General features: G+C 38.8%; 1 protein-coding gene across 1 annotated transcript in view; it reads right to left on the bottom strand.

Moving 5' to 3' along the window:
- WDR11 (WD repeat domain 11) overlaps positions 1–21,592 on the bottom strand; it is a gene marked incomplete at its 5' end in the record, with an annotated part of 90,301 nt that overhangs the window by 15,436 nt on the left and 53,273 nt on the right. The window contains 7 exons of the mRNA XM_006025133.2: positions 5,359–5,530; positions 6,981–7,095; positions 7,630–7,736; positions 12,722–12,869; positions 13,346–13,470; positions 14,013–14,121; positions 17,021–17,096. Of these exons, the coding sequence (XP_006025195.1) occupies positions 5,359–5,530; positions 6,981–7,095; positions 7,630–7,736; positions 12,722–12,869; positions 13,346–13,470; positions 14,013–14,121; positions 17,021–17,096 (852 nt within the window). The remainder of the gene's footprint in view (positions 1–5,358; positions 5,531–6,980; positions 7,096–7,629; positions 7,737–12,721; positions 12,870–13,345; positions 13,471–14,012; positions 14,122–17,020; positions 17,097–21,592) is intronic.

Here is a 21,592-nt window from a genome sequence, read left to right as displayed (position 1 = left end):
CAGGAAGACTAGAAATTATCTTGCTACTGGCAAGTATGTGTATTTGATTGTCACTAACCAGTTAGGCAAGAATTTGTGCACACACACATTTGACTTGTGCCCCTGTGCAAAACACCAGTTGTAAATGAATAATTCATCAGTGTAACCCACTCAAATGTTGAATGATCTCCAACTCAAGTTCTGAAGATTAAGAGGGGAAAAAAACATAAGTGGAGCTAGTAACACTTACAGTTCAGATTGCCAGCCATTACCCAATATGAGACCTTTGTGTCAGAGATGCATGTTTTGTTATCTCTGTGAAATATGTAACCAAGATAAAAGTCTCTGGAAAAGAATCCTAGAGTTTGCAAAAATCTTTGTTAGTGCATGCCACCTAAGACTCTACCACCTACACTGAATATGCTCTATGGCTACACAAATCCTAGGTTTTGACCACACTGTACACCCAACACGTGTAGGCCAGAGAAGAGACATAGGCTGGGACAAGGGAAAAGTAGAAGGACTCAAAAACAGAGGATAAGAGCATGGGCAGAGTGGAGGCAAAAGATGAGAACAAGAAAAGAAGGGGACAGGGACAGAAGGGACTACACCATTACTAGAGCACTCTCCCCTACAAGATCTGGAATCGAAATCATTATACTGAGTCTCAAATTGCTTTGCTGTTTAGAAAATAGCTGTAAAAGCCACTGGTAAAATGGTTCCCTTCATCATCCCACTGTGAGGTCGACATAAATGGTAACTGCCTTCTATAGCTTCCATTAATTCTCTAAGCTCAAATGGCAGAGAAGTGTACTATGGATTCCAAGATCCCAGCCCACTTGAGGGAGGACCAGTGAGTGGCAAGGCAGGAACAGCCCCCTCACATCAACTTAAGTTTAAAAAAATGCACTAAAAACTTAAGTTGATAGAACATTAAAAGGGCACAAGTTAGGAAGTATCAAAAATTAATGGGGCCCTTGCTATTCTTGATGTGAGAATCTTGAGATCAGAACCTTTGCCGGGTTAATTGTGCACTTCAATTGATTTCAAACAGCTACATGTGCAAAGTAATAATCACACTTAAAAAAATTCAACCAGCTATAGAGCTGGAAAATGAGTTCTAACTTTATAGCTGGTTTCTATCCAGCTTTAATTTTCACATGTAGCAGCATCTCCTGCTGTGGCTGGAAGCCCCACTGGCTGACAGGGCTCCTAGCTGCAGGGATGCACCATGCACAGTCGGCGCTGGGAGTCCTGCAGCTGAGGGGACTCTCAGCCCCAGCAGCACCCCACGGCTGCCAGAATTGTGAGTCCCGCAGGTGTGGACTCTAGGTCCCAGCAGTGCCTTGGTAGGACTGCCGGGACCCAGAGGCCACACCTGCAGGACTCCTGGTCCTGGCAGCATTGTGGTGCTACCATGGCTACAAGCCCCATCAGCTACGGGACTCACAGCTGTGGGAATGTTCTACTCGCTGGTGCAGAGGGAACCCAAAATGGCAATCCTGGGTTCTCACTTTACTGGCAATAAGACGCGATAGAATCTGATGCAGGATCCCACAGTCACGCCTTCTGCCATGCACATGTGGATTACACACCATGCCTTTATCTGAACATCTATAGGGACTCAGAGTCTTTAGTTTAGAGGGGCTATACCTGCCCATTTAATGTCATGTCCCACAGCAGAGATCAGGGGAACTTCAAATGTCAACTGAAGTGTAGGTGTCCACATTGTACCAGTGTCGAAGGAGGGCATGTCACGGAAAATATACGAACAATCAACTTTAGAAACACAGTTCTGGAAGGTAAGTAACTACTTCTGCTTCTTTGAGTGCTTGTCCATATATATATATTTCACTCTTGGTGGCTCAAAAGCAGTGACCTGAATAGAAAGGTTGGAGCTTACAGGCTTCTTAAACAAAGACTGCAGCCAAAAGAAGCATCAGACTTATATGCTGCCACAGGGGAACGATGTCTCAACATGTGTACTGAAATTCAAGTAGCTGACCTGAATATCTTTGGTATCAGCATCCTTCTCAGGGGAACCACACAAGGTGTTTGCACTTGAAACTGCAGTGGAACCTAGCTAGCTAGCTAGTATCAGGTATTACTGGAGGGAAAACCATTTTGAAAGTCTCTGGGTCAATTTAGCCTACCACTTCAACGTGCTAGCATGTATCCAAAATCCTGGAGAGATTCCAACAGCTTGACTATATAGAAAAATTGTAAGTGTCCTCAGGACATTTACAGGGGATAGTTTATAGTAAATGGATCATTTGGTTCATCTGAAAAAATTGGTGATGATCCTAATTAAGAAGCTGGGATGGGCTTAAGGGTAAATTTATCTAAAGGAACAAAGACGGTGTACAGAGGGCCTAAGCTCTGTAATGAAACAGATCCTATTAGATTTGTGAAATGCTGCACTGACACAGCTACACTGCTTCAGATTTGGAAACAAGCATGTGCAAAGCTTAGCACAGCGTGGCACAACAAGATCATATAGGCATACCCCAAAATTCCCTGCCAAGTGACAGTTTTTGGTTTCAATCTTGGTCTGTAGCTCCCTCCATATAAAACGGGGTTAAGACCTCCCTCCCTCACAGGGTACCTTATCAAAGGGACCCAAGGTACGACTGCACGGGCAGTCTTAATTCTAGCATTTACTAATGGAATGCTTGATTCTGCAATCCTAAATTCATGGCTTTTTCCATGGAATATGCATATAATTATATAACACCTCATAACCCCCAAACCCAATGCTTTATCATCAGTAATGTAATAAAAATAAAAAGCAACCAAAAAAAGGCGAGTCTACATGAAGGATTAGTTTCAGAGCCCATATAAGGAACTTAAACTGCACTGATTACCATATAAATCAGAAACCTTGCAATCATTGAAACTGTATCTCAGTTTGACATTTGAATGTTCTTCAGGTCTTTCAATCTATCAGCCTAAAATGCAAGATGTTTGCTTCAGAACATTTCTTAAGTCTTTAGTCTAGTTTAATGAACCATTAAACTACATTTCAGAGATCAACTGAAAATTGGACACTGGAGTGATTTTAGACTTCCATTAAGTATTTTTTTTCTTCCTTCAGTAGTGATTTGCTATACGGAATAGTAACTCACTTCACAACTCAGGTAAGAAGAGTTACTTGGATTTCAGACTACTCCAAAAGTCTCCTTACCCGACTGGTATTTTTTGAAGCCCTCCCTTCCTGTTTCATGTCCTTGTGACAAGATATTTAGCAGAATTCACAGATTTGGTTGAAATTTGACAGGGCCGTGCTGTGAGCACGTCTGCTATGGCCTTGAACTTGCAACCTCTGGGCCGTCAACTAAGCGCCTGCAGAACCCCAGCTCCTTTTTTTGAAGCAAAACTGCAGTTTACACTACATGGTCCCCAACCAAATAAGGTTAAGCAGGACTCTGAAAAAGGCAATTAACCTATGAAACACGACTCACTTTAAGATTCTGTGCAAAAATATTCAACTACTGCTGCAAGTATGTATTGTCTGGCCAATGCAGGTCACATTTATTATGACAGTTAGGAAAGAAATCACTGTGGAGGCCCAGGGGAGTTTTTCACAGGAGGGGAGGGGCTCAGGGAACCATATCACAACAGCCATAGGAATGTAGTGGAAACAATTCTTGTATTAGGAGGGTAGAAAAAGTACCTTGTTCCCATATGCTACCAAAAATATTCCTCTATCACTCAAAAAATATCTGCCATGCAATGGAAGAAGCACAGGGTTCTGTATCTTGGATTTGCAATTATGGCATTGGTTTGGGGTGTAATAATGAGAACAGATCAACTGAGGATAGGGAGCTGCAAACCTCCTGAACCAAGAAACTCAATTCCTCAGTCTGACCAATTCTGTAATTCCTAAATGTACAGTGAAGAGGGAGTTATTTAAAGCTTCGTGCAGCAAGATCTCTCCCAAGCTAGTTGCAGACTGCGACATAAACAGCCTGCCCCAGCTCTGCTCATCTCCCAAATCTGCTAGTCTGTTATATAGTTATTAAGCAAAGTGAAAGCATTAGCATTTACATTGCTTTGTGCACTGGTATTTGAGAGCCAGCAGTGAGCACAACTTAAAATGAAACTCAATTAATAAAAAGTTACCCTTCCAAATGAACATTTTTGCCCACTAGTAACACTTGAGACTACTAAAAGAGATAAAATAATATCTCTGTTTGGAGGCAGGTAAGGTTCTGGGGTAACTGTGCATTTCACACCACATCAGTTTTTTTAAATCTAGTTTCAGTGGTTTGGGGTTTTTCACACAGCCAAAATGCCAAAATGGATCTGACTGGTGGTCTGTCTATTCTGGTACAGAATCTATGACAGTAGTAAGATGCTTCAGACATAGGGTCTCTGCAGGATTCAGTTGTGAGATAATTTGCCCGTGTGATGTTTTTCCTACTCTCCACCAAATTAGTGGTTTAATTACATGCTGACTGATTTACACAATGATTTTTATTCTAGCCTAGGTAACTTTTGTTACTTTTATAAATATCTAAATAGCTACTGAATCATACTGTTTTTTTGACTGATAATGTTTTTCCTTTATGTTTCACAGGTTTAATGACATAATTATGCACTTATATATTTGCACATTCAGGGTTTAAAAAGAGAACATATGATTTCTAATCTATCTATGTTATTGATCATAATGTGCTGATGATACTTTTATTGTTTCTTGTGTTTTATTAAAGTTATAGTCTTTACTGTATCAATATTTTATTTCAGACAAAGTTGACAACGTTATTAAAACAGAATATCTATCAAATATAACATCACGTTGTGGTAATCTTACTTAGCAGTGGTCTCAGTGGCTCATAATTTTAAAACTCTGTAGGATTCCTTATATGCACCATATATCTGGCATAGTTTCCATCCACCCATCAAAACTTACAGAAACTAAAGGCAGTTTTGTAAACATATCTATGCTAGTTAAAAACTAAAAAAAACCCCCAACATAAGGCTGTCAACAAACCGTACATATGTTTTAATTTTTTTAATGTATCACAGACATGACTCAAAATCATGTTGTGTACTTGAGTGACCTATTATTTTTTCACAACAAATCGCTCCACGTTATGTGAAGAATAACCTTTTTTAAATACAGAAAAATATGTATAATCTATTCCCTTAGAAGTTCAATGAAAAACTATTACAAGATATTTTTAAAACATATGGAGATTGTCTGCATCAAAATGCTTGGAAGATACCTGATTTTCTGGTGCAGACTGATACTAGTTCTGCTCTCTGTTTCACTGAAAAGAATAAAGATTATTTTTCTCACCTTTTCTATGTGTTGTTTGGATTGGTAACAAACAGGAAACTTAACTATGGTGGGCTGTTGAGATTTGTTCTTACCTGTCAACTCTTGCTCATCCATTTTAAAGCATGATGGCTTCATAGACATCTCTAGAACTCTGATGCACCCATCATCTGATGCCAAAATCACTTTATCTGATGTACACCAATCTACATCCAGTATTCGGAAGTTGACATTTCTCCCACTTCTTAAACTGCTCACCATCTGTACCTTGAAACAATGAGCCACTTTTCAGCAAGGATATTAGTTACAACTGGCAAGATTCAGTGCTGTGATTCCATAAGGGAGGGGTTTTCAACCTTTTTTAATAAGTGTGCTCCCGGCAGCGAGACACAGAGTCGAGGGGTGGAGGGTGCCATGCGACTTGACGCTGAGTGGCAGCAGTGTGGGGTGGTGGGTGGTGGCAGTGGTCACTGCATGTGAGCATCACCCGATCAAGCTGGCCAGGCAGCGCCTGTGCAGCCTGCAGAGGGGCACTGCTGCCCTCGCCCTGGCCCTGCTCCTGGGAGGCGGTGGTGCGGGATGGTGTGTGGCAGCGCTTCATCCCCACCCACCTGCACATACCCCCTTGGGCCTTCCCAAGTAACCCCCAGTTGACAACCCTTGCCATAAGGCACATCACACGATTAATAAAAGGGAACAAAGGTATCCTTAAAGCCATCTTTGCATCTCCCTGGGCTGAAAAGACCCCCTAGTCTTTGCAGGACGTATGAGGCCATCCTGCAGAGAAAGCAAAGGAGCTACAATGTCATCTAAAATGCATAAGGACTTTGGCACGTGTGATTGGAATGAGGAACACAAAATTGGAAGAGGCCTCTGAGCCCATCAGGTCCAGTCCCCTATATTCACAGAAGTCACTAATCCAAGGAAACCCCATGTGTATGTTAAGACTTTTGTATAACAAAAAACCCACTGAGGTCCTAAAAAGAGGTAGAGAACTACCAGACAGAAAAGTAACAAGAGATTACAAAGATTTCTCAAATCCAGTTTCTAGAAGATCAGACTAAATGGCTGTACTCTGTCTGGTCTGGAGAATGCATGGCACTACAGCCCGCATCTCTTCATGTAGAATCATTTATCCCTAGTCAATGTCCTATCTATGAATGTACAGAAGAATAAAACTCCAACTACCTACATAAGATGAATGTGAGATTTTTTAATGAGATTTTTCCCTCTAATATAGGCTTTTCTGCAGAAAAGGAGAAGCAAAGATAAAGTTAATTCTCAAACATCTGACTTTCATGTATCCCCAAAATACATCAAAACCAAGTCAGGTCAACTTTGCCATTTAGTATGTCTAGATATTCACAGAAGCTTGTTAAGCCTGGAAAGGAAGATTTTGTATTTCTGCACTGGAGCCCAAAAACATTTTTTATGCAAGCTGCAACCCAAAAATCACTAGGAGAGAGTGATGATAAAATGGTATTTCAATAAAGTGTCAGCTGTATGAGTGAAAGGCACTTTTCAATTGACAGCAGCTTGAAAAAGCTTTCTGGGGACGTAAACATCTTTTGTGAAAAGACCAGACACCTCTATTATATAGCTGTCAGCAACAGCTCGTGTATAATTTTAACCACATTGTTTGTGTGCCTGACCTTACCTTGAGAAGTAGGTTTATGTTTTGTGCACAAGTAAAAACAGATGAGAAATGGATGCATACCTCTTTTGCATCCCAAACTTCAGCTCCATCATTGAACAAGGATATCAGTTTTTGGTTTCCTTTTCCAGGGGCAAAGCGTATTTTTCTCACCCAGCCTCGGTGGGTAGGGATCCCCCTGGGGGCAAAAATAACTCAAGTTTTAACCTCATTCTAATCTACACAGAGAGATATGAGCAGTTGATATAAATTTTCTTTCAAACATTCTACGTTTTGATACTTCATAACTTGTAGAATTAATATTCCATGTATATATAAATGGATGACTAGCAAAAATATCATAAAAAACTTTTAAGTGAGTTGTGTTAGAAAAATCTCAGAATATTTAATATGACAAATATTACAATCCTTTTCATTTTAACTATTTTTGTTTAGATTAAACCAAGCTAGTCAAATATTCAGCTGGGACAAGTCACCAAGGACTCACTGAAATCAACACAAATATACTATTCACACCAGCTGAGAGCACCACCTCTCTTTTGTTACAGATCAGCACTGCCTGAGTAGACACTATTTGAGAAAAATTTTCATGTTAAAGATAGAAGCTTGTTCTCTCTGCTGCTAGATCATGGCAGCCTTCTGCAAATATAAAGAAAAATCTTCTGCCATCCATTCACTCTATAAGAAATGGTAAGATTTTATTCTCTCATACCTGGATACTCTAGCTTTTAAATCCCAAAAGTTTAAGTTTCCATCAACATCTCCGAGAACCAGGGTATCTCCTTTCCACGCAATACAAGTAATACTTCCCATGTTTCCCTGCAGAAGAAAATGATATGGTTAAAAGCATTCTGCACAGGTAAACATTTTAATACCGATACTGCCCATTACTTTCCAATGTTAAAAAAAAGCTAATAAGCAAAATCTGCTTGTGGCTCCAACAAGGCAATTCTACTGAGTTTACTGGAGGACTCCCGGCTCAGAAAACAGAATTTCTCTCAAAATATTTATCTAGACTTCTTAAACTGAATGAAATACTGTCTTACAGCTTAACATTTAGTTTTATAAGAAATGTAAAACATTTGTGTGTTTCTATTTTCATGTTAGCTCCTGTGTGATAGGACTCATTCTCAAACACCCAGAGAACTAATGCATACTATCTAGGAAATACAAACACCAGGATTTCAGTTTGATAGAAGTTAGCTGAGTTTTCATACTTGATGCAAAAAAATAGCTGCCCTTCAGAGAAAACCAAAACAATTAAAGCTGACAAAATAACTCTTATCCATTACAAATCTGTAGTCAACTCTTCTCTATTGCAATTCATGATCTGAGGCCAGTGCCATGGGTTACTGCTACTGTTCAAATGCTTAACTAAATAAAAGAGAAAGTTACAGCAAAATCAAGTGATATAACAAAACCTGCATATAGTGTTTAGTGTTCAAAGACAGGAAGTTTAATTTAACATGACAAAAACAATATAAATGTTTCCTGTTGAGCAACTTGGGCTTAAGTATAAGAACCATGATCATAGCAAATGTGTAGCCCATATAACATGTTTCCCAATAACTGCTCCCTAGAAAAGGGAGGAATCAAGATGAAGAATGCAGGCGACTGGATTTAGATTCAAACTCACAAGACTTGGGTTCAATTCTCTCCTTAGCCACTGACTTACTGTGTGATCTTGGTCATGTCACTTAGATGCACCTAATGTAGACTACACTAAGTCCTCTTGGGAGACTGCCCCTTGAACATCTCTGGCCCCATGTTCACACTTGCACATGAAAATCTGGAGAGGAGGCTACTACTCTCAAGCATACCAAACATAGACATAGTGAGAGATGCCGCATAGGATGCAGTTTCAAATAAACCTATGTTAAATCCATGATCGGAGAAAGCTAGCTGCATTGTTTGACATTGTAAATGCAAATGCTTTAGGGATTCCTGCATCACTGTGAGGAGCTGCCACAAGCAGGAGAGTTATTTGCAGTTTGCTCTATTCTCCAAGGTGCCTTCTTCACTACAATAATGGAGTCAGGGGAGCTACTTATCAAAACGGCAGAAGTTTGCTGTAGAAGGGACTGTGTCCTTTTCTGCAAACTGTGACAAATGCCAGGAACACAGAGAAGCCTCATCTATAAATTCTGTCTCTGTTATCACCACTTGATGATAACAAAGTTTTGATTACAAGTGTTTTTTAAAGAAGTAGTGTGAAGCCTAATGCAGAGCTTCTTTAATTTCCTTGCTCCACAACAGAAACCTCAGAGGATGTTTATGGACAGTAATAGTGAATATCTTTTAGTTATCTTCTCCTACCTATAATAGCTCTCAGCTTTTAATAGTTCTCAGCTTTACTCTATATATGCTATAATAAACAGCTGTTTTCATATTCTGAAGTAAGCGTTCTCAGTCTGTTATTTCATAATGCAACGTCTTTACAGATTGATTCATGGTGCTGTATTCCCCCACTGACAGCAGCATCTCCCTCTGTCTGTGAGAGATGCATAGAAAAATAATTTTACAAAGTAGTTACAGGTTTTTCTAATAATAACAATTACAAGGGGAAAACGAGGAGTATGTATCATACATCCTATCAAATTTTCATGTGCCTTTTATAAATAAATGGCAATCAACAGGCCACATTTTATTACTATTATTCAAAAGTTACCAAAAGAAAACCACACTTCAAATCTTAATCCATAACCAAATTTGTGTCATTTGCATACCTCAAAAAATAGCCCATGGATTGTGATCCTGTAAATTTCAATTAGCATTCATTTTCGTATATGCTTTAAACTTAAACCATTAATCAGAAAACCTCTCAACACATCATTTTTAAGAAAGTTAATTTCCAAAACAATTCTGATCTAGAATGTATTCAACAGTTACATCTTCTAGTGAGCACTTTTGGGTAGATCACAATGGAAATGGAAAGCATTTATAAATATTTTCCCCACAATCAAATCTGTCGTTCTCACTGATATATTTAAGAACTGCTGAATAAATTAATATATATAATACATAACATGCAATAGGACTACAAGTGTAACATTTACAATATTGTGATCCCATATCGCCATGTCATATATTTACATATGAGGCATTTGTGTTTTTCTCCTGTTATATAACCAGAGATACTTGAAAAGACAGAGGTTTCCTGAAATGTTATATAGATAATATTTCATGAAGATAACATAATATTTCAGTAAAGCTCTGTCTTGACAAACAACTCTGGTTATGTAACAGGAGCTAAACAAATGTAGTTTATAAATTTTGTACCTACAGTCTTAGAAATATGTAATTTTGTACTGAAACACAAGGAGAAAAAGAAAAAAACACAATAGAGCAGCAATTTTTCTATTATTTCCTCTCTCCCCCTCCTTCTTGAAAAACCATCCTTGTCAAGTAGTCACTTTTTCAAAAAGCTGCCACTATCTCTGAAAAACAGCTGACCTGCCATATTGAACAGAAGGCTTTTTGCAACATCTTGATTGCTGGCCAATTCAAAGAGAAAAGGAGAACAAAATGAATAAAATTTTACAACTATAACTTAAATATTTTGAGGTTTATTGGAGGAGATGTGCCAAATGGAGAAACCTGGAGGTTTTGATATTACAAGCTGTGCTTTTTAAGAAGTAGCCTTAAGCCAAATACAGAGCTTCTTTAAACAGAAATGGATATAAACACCAGCAGGGCAAATTCACTTAACTGTTTTAGCAAGGATGACTATTCCTTTCCTCGAGAAATTCAACCACTTTAGGAGTAGCAGGAGACTTTGTGAAAGTGAACTCTGGTTTCAACTCTTGGCAGAGCACAACTTGCCACCTGTGCCCTATGATGTTTGGCAACTGGCCACTAGAGGGTAACCTGAGAATGTCATAGGACATCCATAGGTATGGGAGGTATACCAAGAGACCAAGGATTTATCCACTGTATAAAAGTTTTTATGGACTTAAATGTTTATTGTACCAAAAGAATAAGAACTGCCTCTTGTACCTTAGGATATTATTCTGTGCTGCATGCCCAGGCACAACTCTCATTTGCTGCAATAATGGGCTGTTATGTAACACAGAATTGGCTTTTACTAACAAAAGGGGGATCAAAATATGAAAGCCTGCATCTCAGAACACCTTACAAATGAAAATAAAAATAAGAGCAAAATTCACTGAGTGTCTGTTTCAAATACTAACTGTGGAATGATTAGCTTTACCATTCTGTGCTGGGACAGTAAATTTATAACTAAGCAACATAATGAAGCCTTGTCTCAAAGTAGAACCTACACCTCTAATATCTCCCCTATTAGAAACACCACTCTATGTATTTAACGTAAAATACTTCATGATAGTTAGCATTACATGATGCTAGCATTCATAGCCTCTGAAGGATTTTGCTTTCCTGTGAAGGAATTGAATAAGTAGCAGCCACTACTAGAAATCATCAGTCAATAATCTGAGCTAGTCCTGAAAACTGTATGACCCATTGTTATGGTTGATGCACTGATAACAATGTGAATGAGAAAAAAAGACTACTCCCGAACCATAACTTTTTTCCTTTCTTTCTAAAAATTATATAGTCCCACTGAGCTGAAGACTAATATATATGAAGTTATTAGTGCATACATACAGGATCAGGCCCAAACATTAACATTAAATATAATCTACCATTTAAAGAGTTATGGTTGAATAGTTAAAATTACAAGTCACGCAGTGCAGAAATTAAGGTAATAATACACATTCGGTCTAACTGTGCTGTTAGAACCTAAAACCTAGGGAGGAAATGCAAAAATAAACAATGCAACAACCTTAATGATCCATGGGGTTTGTTTTTGTTGCCTCTTTTTTTTTTTTTTTTTTTTTAAGAGGCAAAAGAAATTACATTAATTTTGATGCAATATTTCCCAATTACCACACACTTTATTGTCTAGTTAGGTCTAATAAAAAAGTAAAAGTAATAAATATTACAAGAGGGCTAGGATTTGACTACACTTAGCTTAGAAAAATGGCAGCTAACCACAGATACACATCAGTAGTTCACTTCTAAAACCACCCCTTCCAAAACAGAAAGCATCTTAGGAGTGTTTTTTAAACATGATTTTAAGTGTTGCTACCCACACTAAGCATCAGTATTAATGTCCTCTGATAATCATATTCATTCCATACTTGAAACTGAATTTCTGCTGGTTCTGCTCTCCTCTGTAAGAGAATTTGCTCTCTTTGCATCCATATTCTAATTGTGGAAATAATGGAAACAATTTTGCAACCCTGCTAATAGCTATCACTAACAGAAGCCCAATATAAACATGGTCAAAAAAGTTTCCTCTCGTGCATAGGGGAAACTAACATTTTCTTAAGTTAAACATAATAGATGCAGTAGATATGTGAGTCTAATAAAAAGACACAAAGCCACAAAAATTCCACAGCAAATAAAAGTAATTATTTATTTTGCTGATGTTATTTCCATAAAGCCTAAAAAACTTCAGCTGCTGTCTACAGCATTTCTCTGAGATGTATTACGCAAAAATGAGATGCAGTTGAAAAAAAATTTCCACTGTTCCTTCCAAATAAATAAACTGCTTACATAAACTAATGCATTATTGCAAAGCTGAAAAGAAACATTATTTTACATAAACAGGAACTTTCATTTGTTTTGCAAATGCAAGTTTTGTTTCTATTTCCAATCACGGATTTTGTAAATATTTGCCATTAAAATGTATACTCCTAATAATTATAATAAAATGTTATTTTCTGCAACAATAGCTATGAAAACAAATTAAAGACCCAATTATATAGAAATATTGAACTTACATCAGGAGGAATTCTTGCACTGTCTTTTACCGAGTTTCCCTCTACTGTGAGATAATAAATCTGCCCATCGGTATCTGTAAACACAAAGTGCTCTCTGGCAGAAATGTTCTGACTCAGCTCAGATTTACTTTCGGCCTCCTGTAATAAGCTTTAGGAGAAATGCAGAGAGTCAAAGGTAACCCTTTTTTGTTCTTGAAACACATAGAAGATCAGATTTCCCCAATGAATCAATGCATAAAAATGCAGTAGTATGAAAGAGGATGTTTCTTCAAAAATGGTTCTTTCTACTCAAATCCCCAAACAATAATTGACTTCTACCCTTATAACAGTAACCAAGTGGCAAAAACTAATTTTACCCCAAGGGGCAGATCACTAAAGGGTACTGCCAATGCCTGTTTGGAATAAATGAATATTTCTCATGCTCAGCAGAAGAATCCAAGGTTGATGTGTAAGGACCAGACCCTAGCCCATTCACTGACTTTTCTATGCACTGCTAATGGTAAATAGTCTGTGAAACTGCTCTCCCAGGGCACCCAGCATTTAGCAGTGCTAGTCTGTGCCAATACATAAAAAGAGCACCTTTATATAGGAATGCAGCCCATAGGACATTGTGATGGGCAGTACCTGATAACAGAAGATTCCACACTAATAAGTTCTGTATCGGATGCAACCGTCTGTCGGGCCATCGCTTCACGGGCTGCAAGCTGTTTTTTTCTTAAACTCTTCAAGTTATGGGAAGGTGACCATTCCTGTCAGCATTTTTAAATAGGAAAAATTGGAACAAGTGTTTCTCACTATCTAGAATTACAGGTTAATTATGATTAAGCTAATTATATATTGCTTCTATAATATATATTTGAGATTGAACCAGTTTCTAAAACAGGATGCTTTCATTTACAGATTTTCCTCGCCAACCACGGTTTTGCCAACCAGTTTTGAGTATCCATGCTTAATATTCTATATACCATTTTGGCTACCGTGGGATAGTTTTGAGTAATCAGAGTTTTCTGTGGCTGCGCATCAGCCTGCCACCTGTCATTTTTCCCATAAGCCTCTTGTCTTGCCCACCACGGGAACTTTCAGAAACCTAACCCCAGCAGTTGGCGAGAGAAACTTGTATAATCCTATTTTGTAAGGGTAGTTGGAAAAAATACGAAGTTTGGGTAACAATACTGGAGAAATAAAACCCACCAACCCAATTCGTAGCAAAATATCCATCAGAGTATTTCAAATTATACTTATAAATTAAATTGACATTTTAAGGGAGAAGGTAAAAGAATAGATTCCTTACCAAAGCAGTCACCACAGGGAAGTTTTTTGGCATTTCTCTAAGAAGAGTACATGTCCTCACATCCCAGATTTCCAGAGGTTTGTCTTTAAATACTACAGCTAGGTACTGCCTGAAATGAATGAGCCCTTTCTTATGTCAAAAATATCCAGTTAAAGAAAAAAAAAATCACTTTAATTTCTGTTATTTTATTTTATATATTTTCTTCCTGTCACCATGGCAGGCACAATTTACTCTAATGGCAGGAGGTGGAAAGAGAGGGAGCGAACACAAATTCAGCAGATCCTGGTCCTCCAATACAATTTGTGGAGTTGGATGTCTGCACTCACATAGGAGCCCACTGAATTTCCTGGAGACCTCAGTGAGTCTAAATGGAATTCTTTGTAGGATCAGGGCCTTACTGATCAAATTAACTAAAACTTCTGGCACTATGTGGAAGAAAGACTTTGAGGAAAAAAATATTAAGTGCTCCATTTTAGCAGCTTTCAGTGAGTTGACATTTAGACAACCACAGCATGCCAGCAAGAGAGGCCAAGATTTTAGTTTGGACAGAGGGAGAAGGGTTGAGAGAGAAAGAGAACTGCAAGCCAGAAAAAAAAAAGAAGTTCTCACCACAGGCCTGTAGTAAATGATAAAGAATCTTACAGCAAAGCATTTGCCAGGTCTGCTTCCCAAGGAGCCACTCTTAAGGAATTTCCTGCCGTCAACCTTTAAAGGCTGATTAACTTGCAATACTCTGTCCAGACTCAATTACTTTCCCTAAGCCCATGGGAAGCATCTTTAGAATTAACTCCTTGGTTTCTGGCCATCAGAAAATGCTTTTTGATACTGGAAAGTGATTTTTTATTGACAGGTATAATTATTTTTAGCATGGAATTGAAATATTTGACATTTCTTGTATGTTATAATCAAAATGCTGTTAAGTCTATCTTCTAAACTAGGCGGCATCAGAAACTGCATTTACTTTTCATTATTCACCTTCCTTTGTTTTCATCTAATAGTTTACCTCTTCAGTCTGAGCACACACTTGTTATTAATTAGTAATGGACTGTGGTCACAATTATAGGGCCAAACTATGTTAACTGCTGTGCAAAAAATACAGGACAATGTTTTCAAAAGTCAAAAACTGCTTGCCATATAATACAGAAAAAGGAGGGAATGCAATATACACCAGGATCTTGGAGTTGGGTACAAGAGCAGCTCTTTTCATATTTTTAATGGTTATTCCATTGAATCTAAGGCTATTTAAATTATTTTTACAACAAAGTAGTCTTATAAATTATGTATTACTTGTACTAAGCATAGTGCCTAGGAGCTCTTGTTATAGACCAAAAACCCAAGTCAGTGGGATGTAAAAGAAAAAAAAAATTGGCCCTTTCTCTTAAATGGCTTTCACATTAGTTTTACTTTGCCTAAGCCAACTGCTGAACATTTATGAAAAGGTAAGACCAAGCTTTCATTAGTCAATGTGTGAAAAAATACTATTTCATCCCTAACCAAAACCCTCTGGCTGCATCCAGATGAGCAGGGCAATGCGCTTGCAGTGGCACAAACAGTAGCAGTGCAAACCTGTGCATCTACTTTGTGCCGCCACACATGCCCCTGCACGTGCCTTTTGTTGTGGGCTGTGCCCAGCTCATCCTGGCCAGACTCCATGTGCCGGGGGGGGGCCTTGGCTGGGGTACAGCACATGAAGATGGGGGAACAGGCAGCCTTGAGCTCTGTGTACTGCAGAGCCTCTTTGCTGAGGCCCACTGTGCCCCAGGCAGCCGCAGAGCAAATTAGCAGCTCCACACACGGTTTAACATGAAATACATGCAGTTTGTGGTGCCACAGAGATTTGTGACACCATAAACTGCACATGCTAGCACATGTGGACACACCCTCTGATTTTATATTAAAGCTAAGATCATATAAAGAGGATCTTGAAATCCCTGGAGAACCCCAAACTCGGCAAACACTCATTTTCCATTGACTCAAGCCTTAAAAATGGCAAGTTATCTTCATATCACTATTAGAATAATAACCTACCACCTAGGCCAAGTACAGACATTTGAGAGATTAAATCAGGTTCAAAATGGCTGCCTGATTTAAACTTAGCTTGTCTCAGTGCCAACCTTACACTTACAGACCTGGTCTCAGTGACTGGCAATCAGCCTAAACCTGTAACTGAACAGAAGGTCCAAGCACACAAGCCAGTCTAAAAACTGAAGAACCCAGTTTAAGATAAACCTGGATCTATGTAGTATCAGGCTCATTTGATTTAAGTCAAACTGGTGCAAGGAACTTCTGCCACTTGTCGTGCACAGGAAAACCCAGCCACAGGCCCGGGGCTGCTCTTTTCAGTCCCCCACTTCCCTAGCACTGGACTATTTTTTGCCCACTCCCCCAGCTAGTGCTCTTGACCCCCATCCCACAAGCCATTCTGGATGCGTTTATCAGCATTCGCCACTGCCAGGGCTGAGCAAGTAAGTCCTGGTGAGGGGAGGAGCAGGAGGAATGGGGGTGTAGGTTTGGTGGGGGGGGGGATCCCACCCCAGCCCTTGCAGGTCATGCCTGCTCCCCAACTCCACCCACAGGTCATGCCCACCCTCCTGCCCTCGACTTGTGGGTCATGCCTGCCCCTTATCCCCTGGTAGAACCCTGATTCCCTCAAACCTGCTGGACACCCAACCAACCATCTAACCATCTCCTGCATCTTGACTTACCTGGTATCAAGTAGCCATTTTGAATTGATTTAACTTCCCCCTAATGCCTGCTAAGATCTACACTTAGCCCTACTGTTTCAAAAATCTAACCTGACTCTAAAATGTGTCCTACTAGTCCTTGTTGGCTCGTATAAAAAGCTCACTGCCACAAACCTGGTAGTCTAACACAGTAGTATCTCCCTTGAAGCACTTGCAAATACTTTTACGCTCACTTCTTCTGGAGAGTCTTTTCTTGGAGCTGGTTTACTTCTATCGTTTTACAGAGATCTTCAAAAATTCAATATACTGTACGAGCTTACTTACTTCAAATGAGACACCTTTATCATTTCAATGGCTGGTTCATCATTGCCTCGTTCCCCACGGAATGCAATGCTCCTGCCTAGAAAAGAGAAGTTTATATGGGTAGAAAAAAAAATCCCATGGAAATAAAGCCACTGTATAATTGAACCGCCACTTCCCCCACTACTCTATCTGAGTAACGGTTCAGTTTTCATTCGCCTTCTGGGCACTAAAACAAAGCAGTTTCCACTGCCTGACATAATATAGTCCAATAGACTCATTTTCAGAGCTGAGCTACTGAAATTGATACATGATTGTCATTACCAAAATACAGACAAGTAGAATTAGGAGAGTTATCAGAATTTGGGCTCAGAGACGATAACATTTCAGATATAGCTTCCTCCTCCTCAAGGAGGAAATCTTGAATGAATGGATTTCAGTTTTTTGTTAAGAGAAACGTATTCTGCCCCAGCATCTTATTTTTTTTTTGGATAGAGCAATCACCCAAAAATGACTTGTTAACAACTCCTTTGCTGAGCTCAATCATTGACTCAATCATTGATGGCTTTTCAAACATAAGATTGGTCAGTGCTAGACAGCAATACTGAAACTCTCTGTCCTATCTCACTGATAAACAAGGATCTGGGTTTTCCATTCACCACAGAAAAACGTGGATTTTCCCCTTTTAAGGAGAAAAGCACGGGAAATGGCGGGTTTCCCTTTGCAGGCTGGCACTCATATATATAAAAATCATGCAACAACACAGATGTTGGGGGTTTTAATCAGAGAATTTTGGATTATTCATCAGAGAATTTGCATTTTAAACAGAGAAAACCAGGATCCCTGCTGCTGATGAAGAATGTCTTGCATTCAAAAGCTTGTTTAACTTTACCCCAACCATGCAGTTGGTGAAAAAAAAAAAAAAAAAAAAAAAAAAAAAAAAGACATCATCCACAATGATCCTTTCCCTATCTCACAAAAACATTGCCATGCCTTTACAACTGTCATTTAGTATCAAAAACTTTAAAAAACGGTTTAAATAAAAATAATACAAGTTACTCTGGAGTAGCCAAATGCCTCAAACTTTGAAGCTTCCTTAGCCTGACGAAGGGTTTTTGAACCCGAAAGCTTGCTTTATAACTATTCTCCAACCATTTGGGTTGGTCTAATAAAAGATATCAAATTCACCCAAGGAACCTTGTCTGCCTATGTCCTTACACCAACACGGCTACAACCCAAACCCCTCAAACTTTGAGAGGTATTCCATCAAATTAAGTAAAAAATTCTTCTTCAGTTGCTTTCCCTGTGGCTGCAAGCTTCCAGCATAGCCAAGTAACCCATCATGGACCAGGCATATAAACTTTTCAGTGCTAATCAGGCAGACCTTTGGCAGAAGTGCTGCTATGCTGAAAATTAAACTCGTTTTTTTCTTAACTGAGCAAACATCTTTAGATTTTTTTTTTTCTCCACATTCAATATTTATGTCCAAGAAGTATATAACAGATCCTTCACCAAACATTTGTGACTGGATGTAACCTGGCTACACTTTTTCATAGTGCTCAGTTTGACTGTGAAACCAAGTTCAAGCCAGCTATTCTACCAAGTTGCTAAAAGAGGCAAGAGGGAAGGTTAACTAATTGTTAACATTTGCAAAAATACTAGGTAACTGGGCTGCTATGGAAATGTTGGGTCTCTTATTTCTTGATTTTATAAATGTCAATGTCATCATTTAGGTTTCTAAAGAATGTCATTTAAGAGAATCTAAACGTACATCTTATTTTAAAATGACACAAATGTATGTTTATGATTTTTACCTCCTTTCTATTCTTTTATTTTGCAAGGAAAATAAAAGGCAAGATCAAGTTTAAAAAGCTTTTTTGTGCAATACCTTAGAAGTAGTTATGAAAAATGAAAATTTAAACATTTTTATCTTTAAAAAAGTCACTCTATGCTATACATTGGCATTTTACAAGATGTGGGTTCTTCAAGTTGAAATGACAAGGTTTAGCTTTTTACAGCCAAAACAACATGGTTACTGAAGTATTGTGTTTCCTGTACTGTGCAACCATTGAAGTCAAAATATAAGAATGGTCTTTCAGACACCTTAATTCCCACAAGTTCAAAAGGAGGAGCCAGAAATGTGGCCATGACCAAAAACTTAATGAAGTTTATTAACTAGTTGATTAAAATATGTCATATATATATATCAGATTAAAACAAGACAACATGATAACTTCTGTTCTGTATAATGCATCTATGACTTTTGTTCATTTTTAACAATGCTTTTTAAAAACTGATACATTTCTGAAATACAATATCAGTTGATAATTTAGCATCATATGTATGCTACAAACTTGGTTTGCAAAAATCTAAAACTCTTGGTTCAGAAATGATACCTTTTATTAAACTAACTAGGAAATTGCAAAAAAAAATAAATCTCTTTTTCTGCAAGCTTTGGGCCTCAAACATCCTTCATCAGACTCTGGGAAAATTAAAGATGGTAAAAAGTCCCCACAGTTAGGAAATAAACGTCCATGAGAGTGTCTCTCTGAGTTGTTCTAAGTAGCCAACACAGCTACCAAGTACATCCCTGAAACATGGAAGATGCCGAATTGTAGCCACTTTGGGGTTTTAAACTTCACTGCAGAACAAGAGAGATTTCTAAACCTCCCTGCTTGCCATCTGACACCTCCAGGGAAGGAATCTTACCTGATCTGCACAACAAAGAGTAACTCAGAACAACTCACAGGACACTCTCATGGACCCAGAGGGACAGATTTTTCATCTCCAGCTCCCTCTGCAAAAATGAAGTTTATTTAATACTTATGAGGACTTTTTACCATCTTTAATTTTCCCAGAGCCTGATGAAGGGCATTTGAGCCCGAAAACTTGCAGAAAAAGAGATTTTTTTAAATTTCCTAGTTGGTCTAATAAAAGGTATCATTTCTGAACCAAGAGTTGTAAATTTTTGCATTCCTTTTTGTCTCAGACCAACATGGCTACCAAATACAGCCCACAAACCTTATTTTAACTTTACAATGCAGGTACCCCTCAGAACCTTGACATTCTGGGGTGTCACTTCTTGTTTCTAAAAAACTTTGATATCAAAAGTATTCAATTTTTATGAAGAATGAACTGGTTTTTAAAGCAAACTCCTGCAAACCTATAATGTGATCTGAAAATTTAGTTATATGCTGGAAACAAAGTAACAGGTTCTGCAGACCAAATTCTGCTCAGCGGCTTAGGTCTAGGCTAGAAAAAAATATCTATTGTTAACAATATACATCATCAAATGTTTCAACTGAATGTAGCATATATATATATAATTGCTTCACCGAATCATGACAAACTACGTTCAATAGAATTTCTGAAATCTGCTACGAAGGTATACTTGGAGACTGTCATATCAATGGCAATCTGAACTTCTCCTGAGCAGTCTTTTGTATTGGTCTTTATATGAGGTTAAGAAGTGTCATAGTGGCCCCTGGCAGACGTTACACTTTCATACATGATTAACCAGTCCATCATGTCTTAAGTAGTAACCCGGCTACATGTTTATTAAATTAACAGTGCAATAAAACAGGGAATGAATCATTATCATTACACAAAACGAGTGTAATAACTTTGTGGCTGGTTCCCATCATGCTAACATTTGAACATATGGCCAAGCTGATCAGCTGATCTGTGTTCCCCACATGGCAGCCTTTGCTCCAATGCCCTCCAGAGGCAGGGTGTCACATTAATCAGCTCATGAGAGTGCTCAGCCTCAAAAGTGCATCAGAGCCCTCTGTTTCAGTGCCTCTAATGCTGGCAAGCGTTAGTCACATGATCAGGACTCCCAGCCTCAGAAGCGCATTGGAGTCTCAGCTCTGGTGTGCCTCCAGGGCTGAGAGCACCAGTCAGCTGATGAGCACACACAGCCTTCAGGTTGCACCAGAGCCAAGGGCCCCAATGTCCTCCTCAGGCTGGGAGCCCCCCATCACCTGACTGGCACTCTGAGCTGGGGGCACTCAACAGGGTATGACTGGGATTGATCAACAATCTTACAATCATGCCTCCTGCCATGCATGCATAGCATGGCAAGAGGTGTGATCGTTGGGATTGTGAATCAGACTCCATCACGCCTTTAACTGAAAATCTGCCAGGGGCCACTGGGTCAGACCAATGGTTCATCTAGCTTAGTATCCTGTCTCTGATGCTGGCAGGAGTGGATGCTATAGAGGGAGAGCACTGAATTGGGTATATCTCTAGTGATCTGTCCCTTGTTCATTACCCTTCTTGGTATCCACCATCATTACTTTAGAGATACCGAAAGAAATCACTCCAACTTTAATAGCTAAATAGCTTAAAAATGCATGCTGCCCAAAAAAACATCAGCTTGGACACCTTGCAGTGGATGAAACCCTTTCCTTGACCGCTACATTGACTGCTTCAGGGAAAGAATGGACAATGAAATAATCAGCAACACACGCCACCACAACAACCTCTCTCTACCAGACAAAAAGGCCATAGAATCTCTAAGATCTAACCACCAAACAGTAATAAAACCAGCAGATAAAGGAGGAGCCATAGTCATCCTAAACCATGAGGATTACA

This window comes from Alligator sinensis, unplaced genomic scaffold (assembly GCF_000455745.1).
Source record: "Alligator sinensis unplaced genomic scaffold, ASM45574v1 scaffold28_1, whole genome shotgun sequence".
In the NCBI taxonomy this organism is placed as follows: Eukaryota; Metazoa; Chordata; order Crocodylia; family Alligatoridae; genus Alligator; species Alligator sinensis.
The sequence above is the reverse complement of the archived record's forward strand: the minus strand, read 5'-3'. Positions and strand labels throughout refer to the sequence as shown.